This window comes from Protobothrops mucrosquamatus, unplaced genomic scaffold (genome assembly GCF_001527695.2).
Source record: "Protobothrops mucrosquamatus isolate PMUCROS unplaced genomic scaffold, P.Mucros_1.0 scaffold1287, whole genome shotgun sequence".
Classification (NCBI taxonomy): Eukaryota; Metazoa; Chordata; class Lepidosauria; order Squamata; family Viperidae; genus Protobothrops; species Protobothrops mucrosquamatus.
In genome coordinates this window covers 349,401-369,657 of record NW_015387491.1, presented here as the reverse complement: position 1 = coordinate 369,657, position 20,257 = coordinate 349,401, and the positions used below count along the sequence as shown (strand labels likewise).

General features: G+C 34.8%; 1 protein-coding gene across 1 annotated transcript in view; it reads left to right on the top strand.

The window, feature by feature from the left end:
* ARID4A (AT-rich interaction domain 4A) overlaps window positions 1-20,257 on the top strand; it is a 58,871-nt gene that overhangs the window by 21,673 nt on the left and 16,941 nt on the right. Inside the window, exons 9-16 of the mRNA XM_015821252.1 lie at window positions 2,291-2,370; window positions 3,413-3,480; window positions 4,209-4,378; window positions 13,423-13,495; window positions 14,760-14,854; window positions 14,956-15,053; window positions 18,107-18,332; window positions 19,472-19,716. Coding sequence (XP_015676738.1) covers window positions 2,291-2,370; window positions 3,413-3,480; window positions 4,209-4,378; window positions 13,423-13,495; window positions 14,760-14,854; window positions 14,956-15,053; window positions 18,107-18,332; window positions 19,472-19,716 — 1,055 coding nt within the window. The remainder of the gene's footprint in view (window positions 1-2,290; window positions 2,371-3,412; window positions 3,481-4,208; window positions 4,379-13,422; window positions 13,496-14,759; window positions 14,855-14,955; window positions 15,054-18,106; window positions 18,333-19,471; window positions 19,717-20,257) is intronic.

The window sequence follows — 20,257 nt, the reverse complement described above, 5'->3', positions numbered from 1 at the left end:
GCAAGAAGTATAACTGAATAGCTGTATTGATGCATTTTGAGCCAGTTGCAATTTTTGGACTGCCTTCGAGAGCCATTCCATGAAGAGGCCATTGAATAGTCTATTATTGAGGTTATCAGTAAATGAATCATCAGTTTTGGATCTGTTTCTTTTAGTAGGGATGTTAAATAATAGGCACATTTTGGAACCCCCAGGATAGTTCCTAAGAAGTTGTGTGGAAACTTCTCAATATTTTTTAGCAGACTGAATATAGAACATTGAACACTGGCGGATCCTTTTAAAAATCAGTCTGTTCCAATGATGTTGCAAACAAGGTCCATGTTACTGTTCTATTAGGACAATGGAGAATTTATCAAGAAAAAAACAGTGATAATTGTTAAGGTAGAGGTTTTGGAATGGGTGTCAAACTGCCGGCCTGTGGGCTGGACGCGTGATCTGGAAGCCGTGCCCACGCCATTGCCGGCAATGGCAAAACCATCCTGATACGTTGCGCAATGTCACGTGACATCGCGAGTTTGACATGTCTGTTTTAGAAGCACTTAAAAGCCAAGCAGATGAGAGATTTAATATTTATTTTTTCTTTTATTTGCTAAATTTATTTGCTGCTTTCCTGCACAAGCAAACCCAAGAACTTTATTTTTATTTGTGAGGAGGCATGCATCAAATACAAACAATGCAATGGAATAGATAGATTATTGTTTAAAAGGATGAATCCAAGTGGTATTGTCCATATAGAAATATACAATCTCCTCATACTACAACTCAAATGATATTAAGATGCTGCTCACTGAAGGCTGGATCATCTGCTTGATAAAACAACCATAGATGTTTCCACCTATGCAGTAAGGGAGGAAATCCATGGCTGCTTCTCTTTTGCAAATGCCATGGCAAACTCAGCTCCTGTATTAAATTGGGAGATGGACTTGGTGGCCTGAATGACTCATTTTAATGACTACTTTTGCATAATACTGTTTACTTATTTACTATTTCTATCTTAAATGAGAAAATTCTTCAAGATTAAATATTTGAAACATCTGTTAATGGCAAAAATAACCCTGAGAAATATTTCTTCTCAATCGGATCATTGTTAAAATCTTACATGCTTGAATCTTACTTGTATACTACTAAACTTATTTTGTGTGTTTGTTACCTTCAATTAGCCCAAATGGTGCATCATATCACAAAATATTTCAAACTAAGATACCTCAAATATCTGCTAACTTTTAAAGAATGCATACAAAATCCAGGACCCATTACAGGTAGTCCTCGACTTACAACCAAAATTGAGTCCAAAATTTCTATTGCTAAGTGAAACATTTGTTAAGTGAATTTTGCCCCATTTTACAACCTTTCTTGCCACAAGTTGTTAAGAGAATCACTGCATTTGTTAAGTTAGTAACATGGTTGTTAAGTGAATTTGGTTTCCCAATTGATTTTGCTTGTTATAAGATCGCAAAAGGTCATCACATGACTCAGGGACATTGCAATTGTCATAAATATGAATCAGTTGCCAAGCATCCAAATTTTGATCATGGGGATGCTGCAGTGATCGTAAGTGTGAAAAATGGTTACTTTTTTCAGTGCCGTTGTAACTTTGAATGTTCACTAAATGAACTGTTGTAAGACAAGGACTACCTGTACTTTCATGTAATTGAAATATCAAGGATCTTCACACCAGCTGTGTTCACAAAATTGTGGCTGCTGCAGCATTGCCACAATCATGTGATCATGATTTCCAACATTCTCTACCAGCTTCCTATAAGCAAAGTCAGCGGGGAAGCTGGCAGGAGGTCAGAAGTTGCTCATATTCCCACTGTTGTTCGGTTTTGTTTTGCCTTCCCATGGTCATTCTGTTACTCTGATTAGGGAATCAGGAAATACATCTGAAAGAATGGCCCAACTGGTCATGGATTGTCTAATATATTCTAAAGCTAAATGAAGCTCATCTTTTTGGTAGCAACTTCATATAGAAAGGGTTTTCTTTTGCTAGCACTACATATGGATTTGCATCACATCCTGAGATAGTTCAGTCCTATCTGTTACTTCTGATGCTACTTCTGATGCTAAACTAATTTACTGGATGACCTCAAAGAGAGGAGAAAAAAAAATATCTTCCTTTATAGCAATTACTTAAGATTGTATTTTTTCTAGATAATTAAGTGTTGCACCTGGGAGATGCCATAACAAAGTTGGAACCTTGTTTACATAAGCTGTTTTTTTTACCTAATGAAAAAGGTAATGGAAAATGGAAAATACTGCTCAATCTAATGTGTTTTACTTGAAACTCCAGGTCTTATCCCCCAGCTGCAGCGATGACATTTTAGTGAAAAAGGACCAGTGTTTAGTTCGTTCTTTTGCAGATTCCAAATTGTGAGTAAATTTTAGACAACATTCCTATATGTAGTACTGAGAATTTGTTTATACCTATGATCTGATAGATTATATATTATAAATGACATATATTATAAATATATAGTGATTTTAAGTAACTTAGAAGCAGAAACCAGGAAGAAGCAACTTAAAAGTATTTAATAGGGAACTATTTATTTTACTGCGTTTGAGATGATCCTTTGGCAAGTACAACCATTTTGGAAGTCAATTATTGGTGACAATTAACAATTACATGCTATGTGTAAAATTACAAAGCCCGATTGAGAAGAAAGGCCACTGTAATAATTCATTTTTATTTTCCATTCCACTAGTGCACCTTAACTTACAGTCCAACTGACATTTAAGTCAAAACATAGCTCTAGATAAATCTTGATGGAACCTACATTTTTGGCAATAGCAATGCTTCAGATTAATCTAGCAGAAATGTCTGGTATGTACAGTAGGTATCCACACATTTGAAGATGGTTTCAAGGCCCGATGATTAATAAATTCCATTCATTTGTTTTTAAATATATTTCTATGTGTAGAATAGAATCTCAGTTTCTGTAGAAAGAGTACTAGTTTATACATGGTTAAAAAAGCAACCTCTAAAAAGGTACAAAAGTAAAAATGATCAAAAGAAAATAAAAAATAAACATAAATGAGTGTAGAGATTGACACAATTTCTAAAAGCAAAGCGGAACTAGCTTGATCTTTCATGGGGAGGCTTTTCACAGCATCAATGCTGCTGTAGTTTCCTGAGCCTCTCCAGTTTCTTCCTGGTCAAGGTAATCAGTTGAGCCAATATTAATGGGAGCAGGTATTTAATTAAAATGTTTTGGTAGATGCCAAACCTAACCTTTCAAAATGTGTTTAATATATGTGAGAACATAACCTTACTAAATGTTAAACATTGAAATAACATTTCTCCAAAGAGCAGAGAAATTTTTAGCAATACAAGTAACAAAATAAAAGAAAAGAGAAATAGAAGTTAATCAACTTTTTAGGACAAACATAATGTAAATAATTAATTTTATTGCAGTTATTCAGTAGCAAGAAAGGATATCGAGGAATTAGACTTTACAAACCCCGAGTTGCCTTCTAATAAAGGTAAATGTTAACATTTGTTAATTAGATTATTAATAAGTTAATTGATTGTGCTGTATATATTTAATTGCCATATGATGTTCTTAACATGACATATGCAATTGAAAGTAATGTGCTCTATTCAATTCTGATTCCAAGAAGCAAAATCACCGAAGCACAGAATTCTGACATGTAGTTACAAATGCTAGATTTATCATAGCAAATTATAGGTCACCACTGAGATATATATTATCTTACACAAGAATGTGTAATCACTATTTCAGAGGTGTTTTATAAAGAGAAGCTTACTTGACAAGCTGTAGCAGCTTTGTTGTATCACAGAAATTGAATATTGCCACATTAGAACATTGTATGTTCTGAGAGGCAGAGGTTATGGTGGTAGCCTTGATAGTCTAACATCCAGACATCTTGCAACAATCAATGAATGATAAGTTTCACTGGCCCTGTCATAAATACATCAGTAACTAACAATTTTGGGGCATTTTAATGTAATTAGTTTTCTCTAAGATTAAACATCTGGAACATAAATTAACAGCAACAATAAGCCTGAGATTTGTATCAGATTAATCATACAATTCTTAAAATCTTACATCTTCTAGAAGTAAATAAAATTCAGCAGTGAATTTTATTTACAATCTGAAATCAAAATGGCTAGTAAAGAAGGTTAGTAATGATTTGCAATGATTATATAATTTATTCCGAATACCTTGATGGGTAATTTTCCTCCGAAGGGGTACACGAGGCAAGCTCATTCTTCCATTGGAAAACTATTCCTTCTAATTGGAGGATGGACATGCGTGAAATCTTGGAATCCTCCAGCAGTGATGAAGAAGATGGAGGAGAGACGGGAAGTAATGATGAAGAAGAAGAAAAGGGAGAACAAAAAGAGGAAGAAGTAGTGGTAAGCATGTTAGCTTTTTTGTTTGATATGTCTTAATCAAATATACAGCCACTATTATTTGTCCCTTATATAATACTGCTCCTCAAATGCATTATTTCAAAAATCACAGCTTTCACTTTCTTAAATCTAGCAAGCCAAGTTGTTGGAAAACCATCTTAGTGGTAATGAGCTAGCTTGATGGTGCCTACTTCCTGATTTCTCATATTTAACTTTTTCTGCAAGTGGGAGCAGTTTACAGTCATTAGGAATTTAAATTATCATAAAAAGCTTAATGTGAACATTTGAGTCTGGATTCCTCCTTTGGATTCTTCTCGAATAAGTAATTTTGGAAGCTTGCTTGTTATCAATAATCCATAGTTGTCATTAATTCTTTTGTGCATCTATAACTAATTAGTGAATGATAGGAAAAATCTCCAGATTCTTCTATCACTACTCATTTGAGAAGCTTGTCACCTTCTGAAGGAAGACAGTTTTTTGCACAGTAACAGTGAAAGACATAAGAACAGTGATATTTTAGTAAACTTTCCAAAGAAGGAATGCTGGGTTTCCAGTAGTAAGAAAAATAATGATTATGTGCCTCAAACGAGGTTAGTAAAAGGAATAAGAAACAAACATTCAACTTGGGATCTTTCCTCCACTTAAATACCTTTCTGAGAACTACAGAAATATACTACAGAATACTACAGAGCTATGCAATGCTTCCTATTTGATTCTAAAAAGGTGCTTCAGATTTCATGGGGGCACAAATATATCTTCTGTTCTCTAATTGGGTGTAAAAGTATATTATATTAGCTCAGGTAACTGGAGTCTTGGGTGCTGTCTGAACTTGGTTATTTGCTTGCAGATGTTTCAGTATCCAACTAAGTAACATCAGTGCCATTAATTAATCAGTGTGCTGATGATCAAGTTGGTAATGAGACGTTTGCAAGCAAACAACAAAGCTCAGAGAACACCAAGGACTCCACAGTCCAAATACTGGAACCAAACAAATCAACCAACAAAGCTCACTTAACTTCCTGGCCCCAAACTCTGAAAGAATAGCCAGAGCTTTAATGAAAAGCCAACAGGATAAGAGCTATCTGGATTCCCAGGGAGTTGCTGTTCCATAGGGCAAATACTGCATTAGAGAAAGCATGACTGCTAGGTTGCACAAGATGAGGCTGATGAATACATGGGACCTAGAAGTATGTGTAGCCTCCTGGTTCTTCTGGCATGTCTATCAAATAATTTGGCCCTGGGCTTTGTAGTATAGGCAAGATTGCCCTGCCTTTTGCAGTATTGTAAAGATGTAGCATTTTTAAAATCATTTTTTAAAAATCGGAAGTTAGCTTTAAATACTTGAAAGATATACAAGGCCCATATTGTACATCATAAAATTGCTCACTGTGATACAACTTAAACATGGTATTTTAAAATTGTGTATACAGAGTGAAAATATAAACTAAAATGAATCTTACAATAATCTGAACTTTTTTTTATCTGAGTGCATTTTGAGAGACAGGAAGGCAGGATGTTCAATATCCTTTTCTTAATTTCATTAATTTTACACCTAGAATTAAGTATTTTTCCCTATAATGCACTTCTTTTATCATGCACTTCTTTTATCTGAGTAGGTTCTGTATTTACTAATTTTTACATTTTGACTGTATAATCTATCAGCTTTACGGCAAAACAATGTGATTTTTCTTAATACATTTTCTGGGAGTCAAGAATTGAACTTCATGACATGTATATTCTCCTAGATCTTTTTCATTTTGCATTCATGATTCTGGATTTGTACATTTAAATAATACTCCTTAGATTTTTTTCCAGTTTTTCTTATTAAAGAAAAATGTACCATAATTTTTATACATAATATTTTGGTGAAGAAGTATGATTCTTTTGATTCTCTCTAGACTTTTAACCTGCTTAATATTTTTCATAGCTGGACCCTTTTTACCATACAGTAGTATGAAAAGCAATTCTGCCAAATATAGTTTACATTGATTATGTATAACTCTCACCCCTGCATTGATCATCCTAATTAAAAACTCACTTGGCTATAATGCATGTGAGAGTTTATGTCTTATCCTCAACACCTTCATATGGAAGATGGGGTCAAATTACGTGCTTTCATACTAATATATAGTATTCAGAAAACAAATTTTACTCACTGTAACCAAGACTACAGGATGAACTTCTGATTTAAAAAGAACTACTGTGATGCCTTCTTATATCTGTCGTGAGTCCTGAGTTTAAAGTGGGACATCTGATCACTACTGGTTAAACTTAATCTTCCTCCATTTCTGGCAAGTGATAGGGCTTGTGAAGAGCTTTTAAATCCCAATTTAAAAGTGACTTTCTATTTCTCTGATTAGTGATAGTCAGCAAAGCATTATTTCTATGCTTGTTTCTAGTGTGTCACCTCCCCCTCCCAAAAAAACCTCCCATGATATTTCAAGGCACATGGCTGGTGAACATTGCTTTATTCCCTTTCCTTCTTTACACCATATAGCTTACCTATCCTTGTGTAGATATGTTTTGGGACTGGAACTTCTAGGGTGAGGGTGAAGAATTATGTGAACAGCTATTGCAATCCATCCTGAGGGTATTTGGAAAATCTGCTCCCTGCATCATTTTTGAGTTTTATAATGCATATAGGGAAGCCGTATATGCCATTAACTTTTCAGTACTTGCTCTTCTAAATGAAGGAATTGTGAGTGGATAATTAGAGCAGTGTTTTTCGACCTCAGCAAGTTTTTAAGACCTGTGGACTTCAACTCCCAGAATTCCCTAGGCAGCATGCTGCCTGGGGATTTCTGGAAACTGAAGTCCACACATCTTAAACTTCATACCGTTGAGAAAAGCCAAAGCTGTTTCTTCAGAAAGTAATGATAAAATATTATACCTCCTTTTTTTTTTTTACATAGCAGTCTGGTTTCTTTGTTTACCTTGTTTATCAAAGTTTTGCAGTTTACATATTTTTAGATCAGTGTTTCTCAACCTTGACAATTTTAAGGCATGTGGACTTCAACTCCCAGAATTCCACAGCCAGCAATGCTGGCTGTGGAATTCTGGGAGTTGAAGTCCACATGCCTTAAAATTGTCAAGGTTGAGAAACACTGTTTTAGATTGTGCTTTTAAACAGGAGGCAAGATTGGAAGAGGAAAAACAAGCCTAGGGTGACAAAAAAAAACAACCCGGAACTTTCTGAGTTTGTGCATCTAAGCCTTAAAGGTTAAGTCTATTGAAAACAGAAAAGGAGAAGGAACTTGGATGAGTTTAAAGTACAATCTTGTTTCCCTTTCACTTCCCCCTGGTAGTCTGTGGTCTTCATAAGGCTGAAAACCAGAATGGCTGTTCATGGTTAGAGGCTGCCTACCGGGTTGCCATGGTAATGCACTGTTGGTTGCAAATGAGCATGCTCAGAGAAGGGGTAGATTTAGCAGAGGCTTGGCAGACTGCCCGGGGAGGCTTACCAGATGCTTTGAAATGGGCTGTCTCTTTCTTTTCCTTTCATGTAATGTCTGATTTTTTTTTTTTTTAACATGGAAGAGAATGTAAGCAATGCTGCATAACATTGGATTCAGTGCAGCAAAAGGAGGAACGCAAATATTTGCAAGTTAGGTTGAAGTGCATTGAGGCACCGTGAGCTGATTAGGTAGAAAAGCAAATGTAACCATTTTACATTTGAGAGAAAATGCAGCACCTGGGTAAGGACTATTTGTGGATTCAGGCTGTAACTTAACTTAGTCTGCCGTGGATATGGGCTTTGAAGAAGAAGGGGTTGGGTTTAGATTTTGTAAGTTTCTGGTCTTCTTTTCCGGCATTTTCGTGATGCATGTATTTTTCTTTCCTTTGCAAAACGACAATTGGAATCTGGTTATAGCTTTTACTGTGTTATAAAATAATGGCTTTTAACAAAATGGAGTCACTTTCCACGCAAACATGCTAATACTGAACAAAGTGTAGAGCTTGATCGTTTGTGGAATGTGGAATCTCACCCTTTCCCCTCCCCCTCCCTCATGTTGTTATACACAGTTAATAGGCCACATTTTGCTGGGTGTGAACTGTTGCAGACTGCACTGACTTTTAGTAGTAGCATTTGTAAATATCCTGCTGTTTTAGGTAAGTGAATAGAAGTCTAGTCTGTAAAAATCTAAATATTGTTGCTTGAAGCTGTTATTTCGTTCTAAAGAGCTTTAGCTTTTCAAACAAAAGAGAAAGGGAGGAGAGGAGCTTTGTTGGGAAAAAAATAAAAATGGCATTCCTGTAGATATTTTCAGACTTAATTTGAAGTAAAATAAACTATGTGGCAATTATCGGAAGGTAAAGTTAAAAAAAAAAGATAACTAGAAAAAAATTGCTGAATCTATTGTTTCATGAAGCAGTGGAGATTATTTCTTCAAAAACGATGAATATAGGTGTGGAAACAGTGATATATGTTTATACTGTTAGCATAAAAATCAATATATTCAATGCTTAAATTTATAATTTAAATTTTTTACACATTCTTGTCTTTCTCCATCTCCATTCTTGTTTTCCACATCTGAAAGGAATATTCAAAATGGTTTTAATTTTTTTAGCAAGCAAAATGCAGCAATAGGGAAGCCACAAGGTAGTTAGAGACCTTGCAACTTCTATAGCTTAATTTTAAAAAAATAATCTATGTTTCACATTTAAAAGGGTTCTTTTATAGTTCTTTTTTAAACCATTACAATATTTGAGGAAGCCTCTGTACAATTTTTTTATTTTATTGCATGTTTGGACAATGCAGTTAGTCCAGGAATAGTGGACCAATTCTTAGATAAAAAAGACTTTGGTCTAATCTAGCAATTATTGCTTTACTCATTACAGTAGAGTTTATTTAAGACTTCTGTCTGTCCTCTTGAAATAAATGGAGATTCTATAGCAGCAGCTGCAGCAGCAGCCTCCTTCCCATTACTCTTTAATGTACTCAACATGATTAGGAATTTGAACTCAGGACTTCCTTGTTGAAACATAAGCTACTTTCTGTTGAATATTGTAATAGTGGTCTTTAAAAATGTATTTAATAGATTATGTAAAATAAATTTGAGGAAATGATCACTAAATTATCCAGAAATATGCTTATATGGAATATTTATAACACCTAATATTGCATGTCTCTTGTCTGATGTGATTTGCAAAAGCTGTATATAACAAGGATCCCAAAGTTGTCCCGGTATTTTAAAACCAAATTTTCTGCAACTACTGTGCATTAAGATACTTTTTAACCCAAACCAAAAGGGATTCTCGTTTTTGTCATTATCCAGATAGTGTGTACAGTATGTGAATTTGGATAAGCTTTAATGTACTGCTTTTTAGTCACAATTGAAAGCATTCATCTTGAAAAGGTTATTAGTTTTGAAAGCTGTTATGATTCTCTTTTAACTAAAACTCATCTCTTTCTTCAGAGATTGAATAGTTAATTTCAGGATAAAATAACTAGAATTTTATTTGAAATATAAAACAAGTTTGTGTCTGATAGCATTAGGCACTTTTCTTTGTAAAACAGATCTGTTGGACTTCATACTGAGTCAGAATGTGTCTATGTTATTTAGTGTAAAATTTAAAATGCTTTTATTCTGAGAGTTAAAGCACTTTTCTGTAGAGCAAACATTTCTGATTTTTTTTCTTTAAATTATTTCTCTTTCTTATTATTTCATTTCTCATTAGGTACAATGGTTTATTAGGAATCTTATTCTGGGCAAGGATATATTGTTAATTTCAATTTTTAATGGCTCATTTTCAACACCATAGTAGCATTACGTTTTGAATTTAATAAAACTCTTAGCTTAGTGTTTTAAGATTGAAAATAATTCTATCAACAATTGGAACATAATATATTGTTCAGACTATTTCATCTAATTGATGTTAGGGGATTGCTACTAAAACTGTTTAGTTTTGTTCCTACATAAGGTATGTTAATCAAGTACACAAAGCTAACTAAGAATTATGCTTTGCAGTTCCTTAAAACCTTGTAAATATAAAAAAAATCAAGACTTTCCATCTCCATTTGATTTAAAGTGTTTTCACTGCCCTGTGCGTTCTAAATGTACATGTACTGCAGCCCAAAATTGCAATATCCATTTGACTCTTGTGTCCTTGCAGAAAGGTGATTGCATGTACATTGGATGAGATTTTTTCTGCATTGAACATGTTCAAGTCTGTCCAACAGTTCAAATAATATTGCATTAACAAATGTAATACTGCATTTTTCTTGACAAAGCCTAAATTATAACTTTTCCAGAACATTGTAACATATAATTGCATATACATTGTGACTTCTAAAATGAACATTATAGTATTATGAACATTTTTGCATAAAGCATACTTACCCATATATGAATTTAGTTAATATAAATGTGTTCTTTCATACTTCAAGCAAGATTGTGTATAGCATCTCTCACATTATCTGGTGTCCTCTACTGATAAATAATACTCTGTAATGTTTTCAGCAATTCTTACATTTTCTTTTTGTAGGGAAGCAAAAATGTATTGTTTTCCAGTCTTTTCATTTACAATCTATTTGAATTTAAGTGCATATTAGCTGTAACCATATTCCATAACCTAAACAAAGGTTTCGTCTCATTTAAAATAGTTATGAAGAAATGTAATTACTCAGTTGCTCAAATTACTTCATAATATATAAAGGTTTGTGTGTGTAAGAAGTTCTTGTTTTGCATAAGGAACAAACAAAAATTAGACTACAGTAAATCTCTAATGATTTTTCTTTTGTTAATCCGACTGCCTTCTAATCTGGAATTTTAGAAAGAAACAATTCCTTCATTAATTTAAAACAGTACCTGAAGAATGCTACTGAAGTTGAATACAGCTTGGTTGTTAGAGGGTATATAAATATAGATGTTTCAAAGAAGGAACTACACATTTACTTCATTTGTATTATCTTGTCTGATTTTTAAAAAGTCTGGCTTACTACCCAAGTTAATTGAAACAATGGTAACTTCAAAAGGACATTGTTGAGGACATATTAGTGTCATCCTATTTGTGATCTAGTATCCTAAAAGCCTATTTGCTGTATTTTGACAGATTTTTTTTGTACATTCAGTATTTGATACAAAAATCTATGCTTCTCTACTGCTTTTGTATTTTTTATTCTATTGCAAACTTAATTTTAGATTGCTCTGGTCTAGAGATTTTTATGCAATATCGTAATTTAAATATCTTAGCACTTTACCTACTTTATTTTCTTACCAGCGAGATCAAGTTTGTGTACACAGTTATTTCCAAATAAACATGTTTAAGGATAAGGCTGTTTTCTGCAAGATACTTTTCTGGAAAAATACAGAGAATTGAACCTTTATACACTTGCAGCTCCAAATCACATTTGTCTTGCCTGTCTTTGTTCAGTTTCCTCTTGAATGAAAAGAATCAAATTACCAATGGGCACACATTCAGAATTTCACATACACTGATTTTACTGAAAGCAACCGAAAGCCTAGGAGTTTAGTTCTCTGGTGTTGCTCATATAAGATTACCTCAGTGATCCTTAAAATTTTGACAAATTTACATTAATCTCAAAGGTACCATTTTAACAAACAAAAATCAATATTGATTTGAGTTGCAGTAGATGTTTTGCTCAATATATCTGATAAACCTCGGTGGCATTATACAAATTTCCTAAACTTAATGCCTGCTTACATTTTGCATCAGGAATCATGCACCAGCAGACATGAAGTTTAGGAAATTCATATGATGCCACTGAGGTTTATCAGATATATTGAGCAAAATGTCTACTGCAACTCAAATCAATATTGATTTTTATAATATATTTACAATAATATAGAAGCAAAAATTAATCTTAGGACCATTTTTGCTTATATATAAAACCACATTATGCAGGATTTTAGGACAGGGACTATAGGAGTGAAATACTACTATGAAGACCAGTTTTGTGATTTCTGATAGGCATTGATTCCCAATCTGTGTTTGGAAATAACATATTTGCTATTGATTCATAATACAGATGCCGCTGTTTCGTTTTTAGAAAAGCAAAATCATGGGGTATCTTGCAATAATTTCAAGCAGGAGCATCAACATCTTAACATTTTGCAAGATAATACAATTTCATCCATCTAATTAAAATGTTAATTTTATTTAATATTAGGCCCTATGGAGGCCATCTGTAGAGTTACATGTGCTACATGGCCTCAAGGCACTAACCTGCCAACCCCTGCAATGCATTGTTTCATGTGTTGTTGCTCAGAAGCTTTTAGTGTTGACGAAGTGATCTGCATTAAGGGAAGTATGGGAATCATCCAGCTAGGATTAGATAAGAAAATTACTTAAGAAAAGTAGATAAACTCAGCTATTGTAATTATTCTAGAAACCGCTTTCAAAGAATTTAAAAAAGTTGCTGTGATAGCATACATGGTTGCTAGATAGCTAAACGTGAACTAGAGTTAAGTCACCCCTATCTTCCCTAATAAGAGTACGGTCCCACTTATTCCCCGTCCAGTTAGCTAACCAGTCCACATATTATATGATTAGAGTGGGCAAAGAGAAATTCTATGCTTCATTGAAGAGCCATTTGAAGGAAGGGCTGATAAAAGTACAATAAGGAGAGATTCAAAAAAGCTTTTTGAAAGTACATTGTAATGGAATTTTATGTTTGCCGTCTTTTGATGGAATTGGCTAATTCATAGCCAATATACTTTAGGAAATGGTAAATACCAACATTAAATAACAAGAGGGAATTATTGGAATGTCTGGAGAAAGCTGAATTAACACAAAAATGTTATGAATATATGTTCAGTAACTGTAGAAAACTGAATGTTTAACATCTAGTTTTAGTGGCTTCATGATAGTCTTACCTTTTCAGGGCTATGTGCTCTTGAAACTTACTACAGTTTTAATGTTTCCTTCAAGCTAAGGGTTGGTAGTTGGCTGGGGTCATGTGCCATACCAACTTACTGGGATTTTTATGAATAATTTGATCCTCCTTGTCAGTTTTACTTTTGTTTACAGATACAAAATGTACTATTCAGATATGTATTACAATGTGTCTTTTTTATGTTTAAAAGCCTGAGGAAGAGCTTGATCCTGAAGAGAGGGACAATTTCCTCCAGCAGCTTTACAAGTTTATGGAAGACAGAGGTAGTATGGTCTAATTTGCTTATATATATAGCTTGCAGCCTGCCAACTCCTGTAGGAACTGCTTTGGATCCTAGTCTTTGTAATAGGCTTGATTCAAGTTTATCAACAAAGAAACTCCACCCCAAACTCTGTCCTCCCAAATTGAGACGTTGTGGTATTCATTTTTTTGTTCTTAGTTCCCAAAATATTAATTGCACTTATTGGTCATCTGAAACTTTGCCTATTTGTGACGATGGTTACATAAATTGTTGTAGATAACAAAATGTGGAGTAATTTCCTAGCACTATGTGTTCTTGAGGTGGGAAATGATGTTTAGGTAGGCTTTGTTATTCTGAACTTTTCAGTTGGCCTTTTCACTTACCAGTAAATATCCAAATATTATATTTTCCACTGATAGGATTTTAAGTCTTGAAGTTCCAATATGCATTAGTTTCCACCAACTTTCTAATAATATATATGGCGATAATTAATATAATGACAATACAGTTTATTCATTTCCTGTTACTTTTAGATTGGGGTTATTATTTCTCTGAAATGTGTGGGTCATTGAAGATTTAGTCCTTTTACTGTATATTTTTTAAATATTATTTCATGCACAAAAAAGAGATCCTGGAGTACTTGACTTATGACCACAATTGGGACTAGAATTTCAGTCATTAAGCAAGTCATCATGCCAGACCCAATTTTATGACCATGGTCAGTTATTTTTACCATGGTCGTTAAATGAATCATGCTGTTGTTAACTAAATCTGGCTTCCCCAATTGACTTTACTTATTTGAAGCCAGCTGGGAAGTTAGAAAATTGCGATCATGTGACTGTAAGTCATTGCAACCATAAATGAAAACCAGTTGCCAATCATCCAAATTGTGATCATGTTGACCACTGGAATTGTGCAGGGATCATAACTTCAAGGATGGATCATAAGTCACTCTTTCCAACACCACCATAACTTTAAAAGTGTTGTTAAACAGTTGTAAGTCAAGGACTACCTGTACTTGGTGATAGCATCTATGTCTATGTTCACTTACATTCACATTGGAATTTCTAATATTTGTAATAATACAAATTTAAGAAATGGATTGCTATTTCTAAATATACATTTAAAATGATCTATTTACCATACCATACCATCTATTTACACATAAATTTTATATATGGTACTAATCATGATTCTGCAGGCATCAGACAAGTTGAAATGCATGGTGTGCTCTAATGTAAAACATTTGCATCATAATATTCTGTCCTCATGTTTTCATTAATTAGGAACTTCTATCAATAAACCACCTGTTCTGGGCTATAAGGATCTTAACCTCTTCAAACTTTTCAGACTGGTATATCACCAGGGTGGGTGTGACAATGTAAGCATAACATTTCTTAAATTTATTCTGAGTTCATGCTATTTAATTTCAAATGAGCAAGATGCCAAGATGCTTTATTTTATCCCATTCTTTCTTCCAAGATTGATAGTGGAGCTGTATGGAAACAAATTTATATGGACCTTGGCATTCCTATTTTGAATTCAGCTGCTTCCTACAATGTGAAAACTGCTTATAGAAAGTAAGTGGTCTCTTTTCTTTCTTAATTTGTGTTTGGATATGAAGTGGTTGAAGAACAAGAATTGAGTACATTTTGTCAAGCTTTTATTTGAGCAACTCCCTCTCAAATGATCAAATTAGTCTGGATTCAAAGGAATGTAAGAAGCAGAATGGACTGGGATAGGCACTAATGATGGCATCTCACTAACAGTAACTCCTTTGTGCAGCAACATTTTAATTATTCATACTTTTTCTCTTGTTTTAGCCAAACTCACTTGTAGACTGTTAACTTTCTCTAAAGAAATTAAAGTTTCAGAAAAAGCAAAACGGTAATCCAATCAATAATAGAGTTAATAACAAGTGAAGTGCCTGCAAGTCTCCTTTATCTCCAGTCTCCTGAGTTATTCTTGTAACTCAGAAATCAGAGAATTGAAAAGGAGGGGATGGCAACTTGAGATGCTAGTGTAAACAGCCCCAGATTAATTTTTTATCTTTTACTTTTGAAGGTGGTTGTGGGGATTTCAAAGAGGATATGTCATTTGATGGGAATAATAATAATAATAATAATAATAATAATAATAATAATAATAATACAGTTGGAAGGGACCTTGGAGGTCATCTAGTCCAACCCCCTGCTCAGGTTGTTCCACTGATTAATTGTTCTAACTGTCAGAAAATTTCTCCTTAGTTCTAGGTTGCTTCTCTCTTTGGTTAGTTTCCATCCGTTGCTTCTTGTCCTGCCTTCAGGCGCTTTGGAGAATAGCTTGACTCCCTCTTCTTTGTGGCAGCCCCTGAGATATTGGAACACTGCTACCATGTCACCCCTCGTCCGTCTCTTCATTAGACTAGACATTCCCAATTCCAGCAACCGTTCCTTATATGTTTTAGCCTCCGGTCCCTTAATCATCTTTGTTGCTCTTCTCTGTACTTTTTCTAGAGTCTCAACATCTTTTTTACATCGTGGTGACCAAAACTGGATGCAGTATTCCAAGTATGGCCTTACCAAGGCATTGTAAAGTGGTATTAACACTTCACGTGATCTTGTTTCTATCCCTCTGTTAATGCAGCCCAGCACTGTGTTGGCTTTCTTGGCAGCTGCAGCACACTGCTAGCTCATATTTAAGTGATTGTCCACTAGGACTCCGAGATTCCTCTCACATTGGCTACTATTGAGCAAGGTACCACATATACTATACCTGTGCATTTAGTTTTTCTTGCCTAAATGTAGAACCTTACTTTTTTCACCATTGAATTTCATTTTATTAGATAGCACCCAATGCTCAAGTCTGTCAAGATCCTTCTTTATGTTAAGCCTATCTTCTGGAGTGTTGGCTATTCCTGCCATCAAATTTGATGATTTCCCCATCTATCCCCTCATCCAAATCATTGATGAAGATGTTGAAGAGCACTGGGCCCAGAACAGAGCCCTGGGGCACCCCACTACACACTTCCCTTCATGTAGATGCAGTTACATTGAGGACCACACGATGAGTACGGCCACTCAGCCAGCTACGAATCCATCTGGTGGTAATGCTGTCTAATCCACATTTTCTATCTTACCAAGTAATAGGTTGTGGTCTACTTTATCAAATGCCTTACTGAAGTCCAAGTAAATTATATCTATAGCATTCCTCTGGTCCACTAATTTTGTCACCTGGTCAAAGAATGCAATAAGATTTGTCTGGCATGATCTGTTTTTGACAAACCCATGTTGGGTTTTGGTAATGACTTTGTTTGCCTCTAGGTGTTTCGTTTGTTGCTTGATTATCTTTTCCAAGATCTTCCCAGTATTGAGGTCAGGCTGATAGGTCTGTAGTTTCCTGGATCCATTTCCCCCCCCCCCTTTTTTTGAAGATGGGAACTACATCAGCTCTTTTCCAGTCCTCTGGTAGTTCCCCAGTGCTCCAGGATCTTTGATATAGTTCAGTGATTCTGAGATCACATCTGCCAGTTCCTTGAGAACCTTGGGGTGTAGTCCATCTGGTCCTGGTGATTTGAACTCATCTAGAGTGGACAGGTGCTCACATACCATTTTTTTGCCTATCTTAACTTGTGTTTCTAATTTTTTTTTTACGGTACTGTTTTTGATAGGTTGGACTGTTTTTTCCCTTTGTGTAAATAGAGATGTAAAAAACGAGTTAAATAGTTCTGCTTTCTCCCTGTTGCTTGTCACCTTCTTGCCACTTTCCCCCACTAATGGACCAATCATTTCTTTAACTTTTTTCTTGTTTTTTACATGTTAAAAGAAGCTTTTTCTGTTTTTTTTACTTTTGTTGCAAGTCTTAGTTCATTTTGAGCCTTAGCTTTCCTTACTTCATCTTTGCAGGCTTGGGCTATTTGCTGATATTCTGACTTAGTTATGTGCCCCTCTTTCCACTTTTTATATTTGTCCTTTTTTTCTTCAATTTATCAGAGAGTTCTTTATGCAGCCATGCTGGTTTCTTTTGAGAGCTGTTATTTTTCTTCTTCGTTGGTATTGTGCTAGACTGGGCTTTTATTATCTCACTTTTCAAAATTTCCCAAGCTTCTTGAGTTGTTTTCCCCTTGAGGATTCTCATCCATTGAATCGTTCCCAAACTCTAAGTTTGTTGAAATTAGCTCTCTTAAAGTCCAAGACTCTAGTTTGACTGTGTTCTATTGCTTGTGCTTGCATAATGTTGAATTCCAATATTGCATGGTCACCTCCCCCCAAGGTTCCTGTGGTTTCAACATTTTCCATCATTTCATCTCTGTTAGTGAGAATTAAGTCCAATATGGCTGATCCCCTAGTTCCCTTCTCTACTTTTTGGGAGACAAAGTTGTCTGCTAGGTTTGTCAGGAATCTGTTTGATCTTCCACTTAGTGCAGAGATTGTCTCCCAGTTGATGTTAGGGTAATTAAAGTCCCCCATTACTATTGTGATGTGCTTCCTACATACTTTAGTTAAAATGACTAGCAAAAAGTTCATCTATTACCTCTGTTTGGTTGGGTGTCTTATAGTATACACCTATGGCAATATCATTTTCCTCCCTTTTTATATTGAATCAAATTATTTTCAAGGATATCCCATAATTAATATGTATTTAAAAATTGTAGGTATCTTTATGGTTTTGAAGAATACTGCCGTTCTGCAAATATTCAGTTCCGAACCATCCACCACAATGAACCAAAAATAATTGTAGTACAGAAAAAAGAAGAGCAAATGGAGGAAAGGGTGAAAGAAGAGCCTGTAATGCCTCCTGTAGAGGTTCAGAATGAGCTGGAAGAAAACAACTGTACCAGTGAAAGCGAAAAAGAAGAACTTGAGCAGAGGTCTCAACGGGTAAGCAACTGCACTGTAAAAAGAGCTGTGATAAAATAAGCAATGACTTTTGTAATTTAGTTGAGAACACACGTCCTTTCACTAACTTCTCATTCTCCTCAAATATTGGCTGCATTGTTTGTTCTTGTAACACTCTGAACTTGTCCAGCCTTTTCAAATGTAGTTTTATTTTCACTATTCATTTCCAGTATTTCCGTTTCCCCTATAATAAATCCTCAGGATGGCTGAACAGATTTAACAAATTTGTCTATGGAAAGTTGCCTCTCCTAAAGCCTGTGGGATTCAGTTAACAGCAACTAGGATTTCTGTCACTAAGTGATGAGCTTGCCCTTTATAACCGCATCTCTTAGTGACACAAATTCCAGTTCCAATTGCTGTCGTAAGCCAACAACTACATGAAGACAGGCCTTCCCCAGCATGAGAAAAAGTACTATCCCCTTGTTTTCATGCTGGAGGAATGTCCTTTCTAAGATGAAATCTGTCATCTGAGTTATTTATTGCATTAACTTTATCAGGGTATAATGAAATGTAATGTATTCTCAATAAATCTATGATTCCAGTTCACAATTTGAGTTGGTACCGAATTTATAGAGAAAAAAGTTTCATAGGGATTTGTAAGAGCAAGTACACTTCACTTTACATCTGTATTTCCTGCTACTGCACTTAATATGACCCAGTTATTCCTATCACTGCTCTTCCAGCAGTTGTTCAAGTATCAAATTATAGAGCATGGAGAAAATGATAAATATTTGTTTCATTTTGAAAAAGGTTGACTTGCATACTATCGCTTGGTTCGTGTGTTGTAGTAAATCAAAGTTTAACAATGCTTTATTTAAAAAAGTAATCATAAAACATCCTAAGTCATAAATCAAACATGTCACATTAGAGCTTTGTATGATTAGCCACAGTGTAATTTCTTGTATTCTTTTCTTGTCTGTACAGCAGCAGAATTTATATGTTACATTTCTAAAAGAAAAGCTAACTCTCTTCTGTTGAGAACTATTTCGGTTGTCCATTAATTCTTTAGTAAGCCAGTAATTCTCCAGTAAGATAAAAAAAACACTCTGGTGGAATCGGGCTTCCTGGCAAGCAACAATGCATCTTATACAGGATGATATTTCATTTCTTTCTTTACACAGGGTCGAAGAAGACATATCCTTGATGCGTCTCTTATTAAAAAAGAAGGTGAAGAGGATAAAATACAAGATAAGCTAAAAGACAGCAATAAGGAGAACAAAGACATAGAGGAGATTTCCAGTAATGCAGAGAAGATTGAAAATGATATGGCACTTGGAAATAGAAAGACTACACCAAAGCAGAAGGAAAAGAGAGCAAAACAGGAAGAGGAATCTGACAGGGAGTCCGATGAAGAGGAAGAGAGAAGGCAAGGAAATTTCTTCAGGCTTCTGGGTTGCCGAACATTGCATGGCAATAATAATCAATAGTAACTTGTGCAAAGAGGGAGTCATTGTTTAATAGGCTCAATTTAACTGCAAGGCTAGAGCTATATTGGGATCAGCAGTCTTTTTATCTAATCACTGCCAGAAGGTAGCAATGTGGGTTTCAAAAAAAAAATATACAAATTTAATATATTTTAAACCAGCCAAAAGCAGCAAATTTTGTAAAACTTCAGCAAAGTCCCTTGGGCATCTCGTGTGAAATCTGGTAAGCTTTGATGGTTTTACAACACTTTGGTCATTTTTATTGTCTGATAAAAGCACATTAAGGGGTCTGTGTTGTCAATTCCTGACTTAAGTGTTAATTTTCTTTTCAAAATCAATTCATAATTTTAGCCTTTATAACTACAGAATCTATAGCTGGATTCTAATTACTATCATCAGTTAATCTTATGTCTAAGCTTCCTGACACAGTACTAGCATTTTCCTTACTTAGGTGTAACTACTTTAGGCTGAAGAATTCCCACG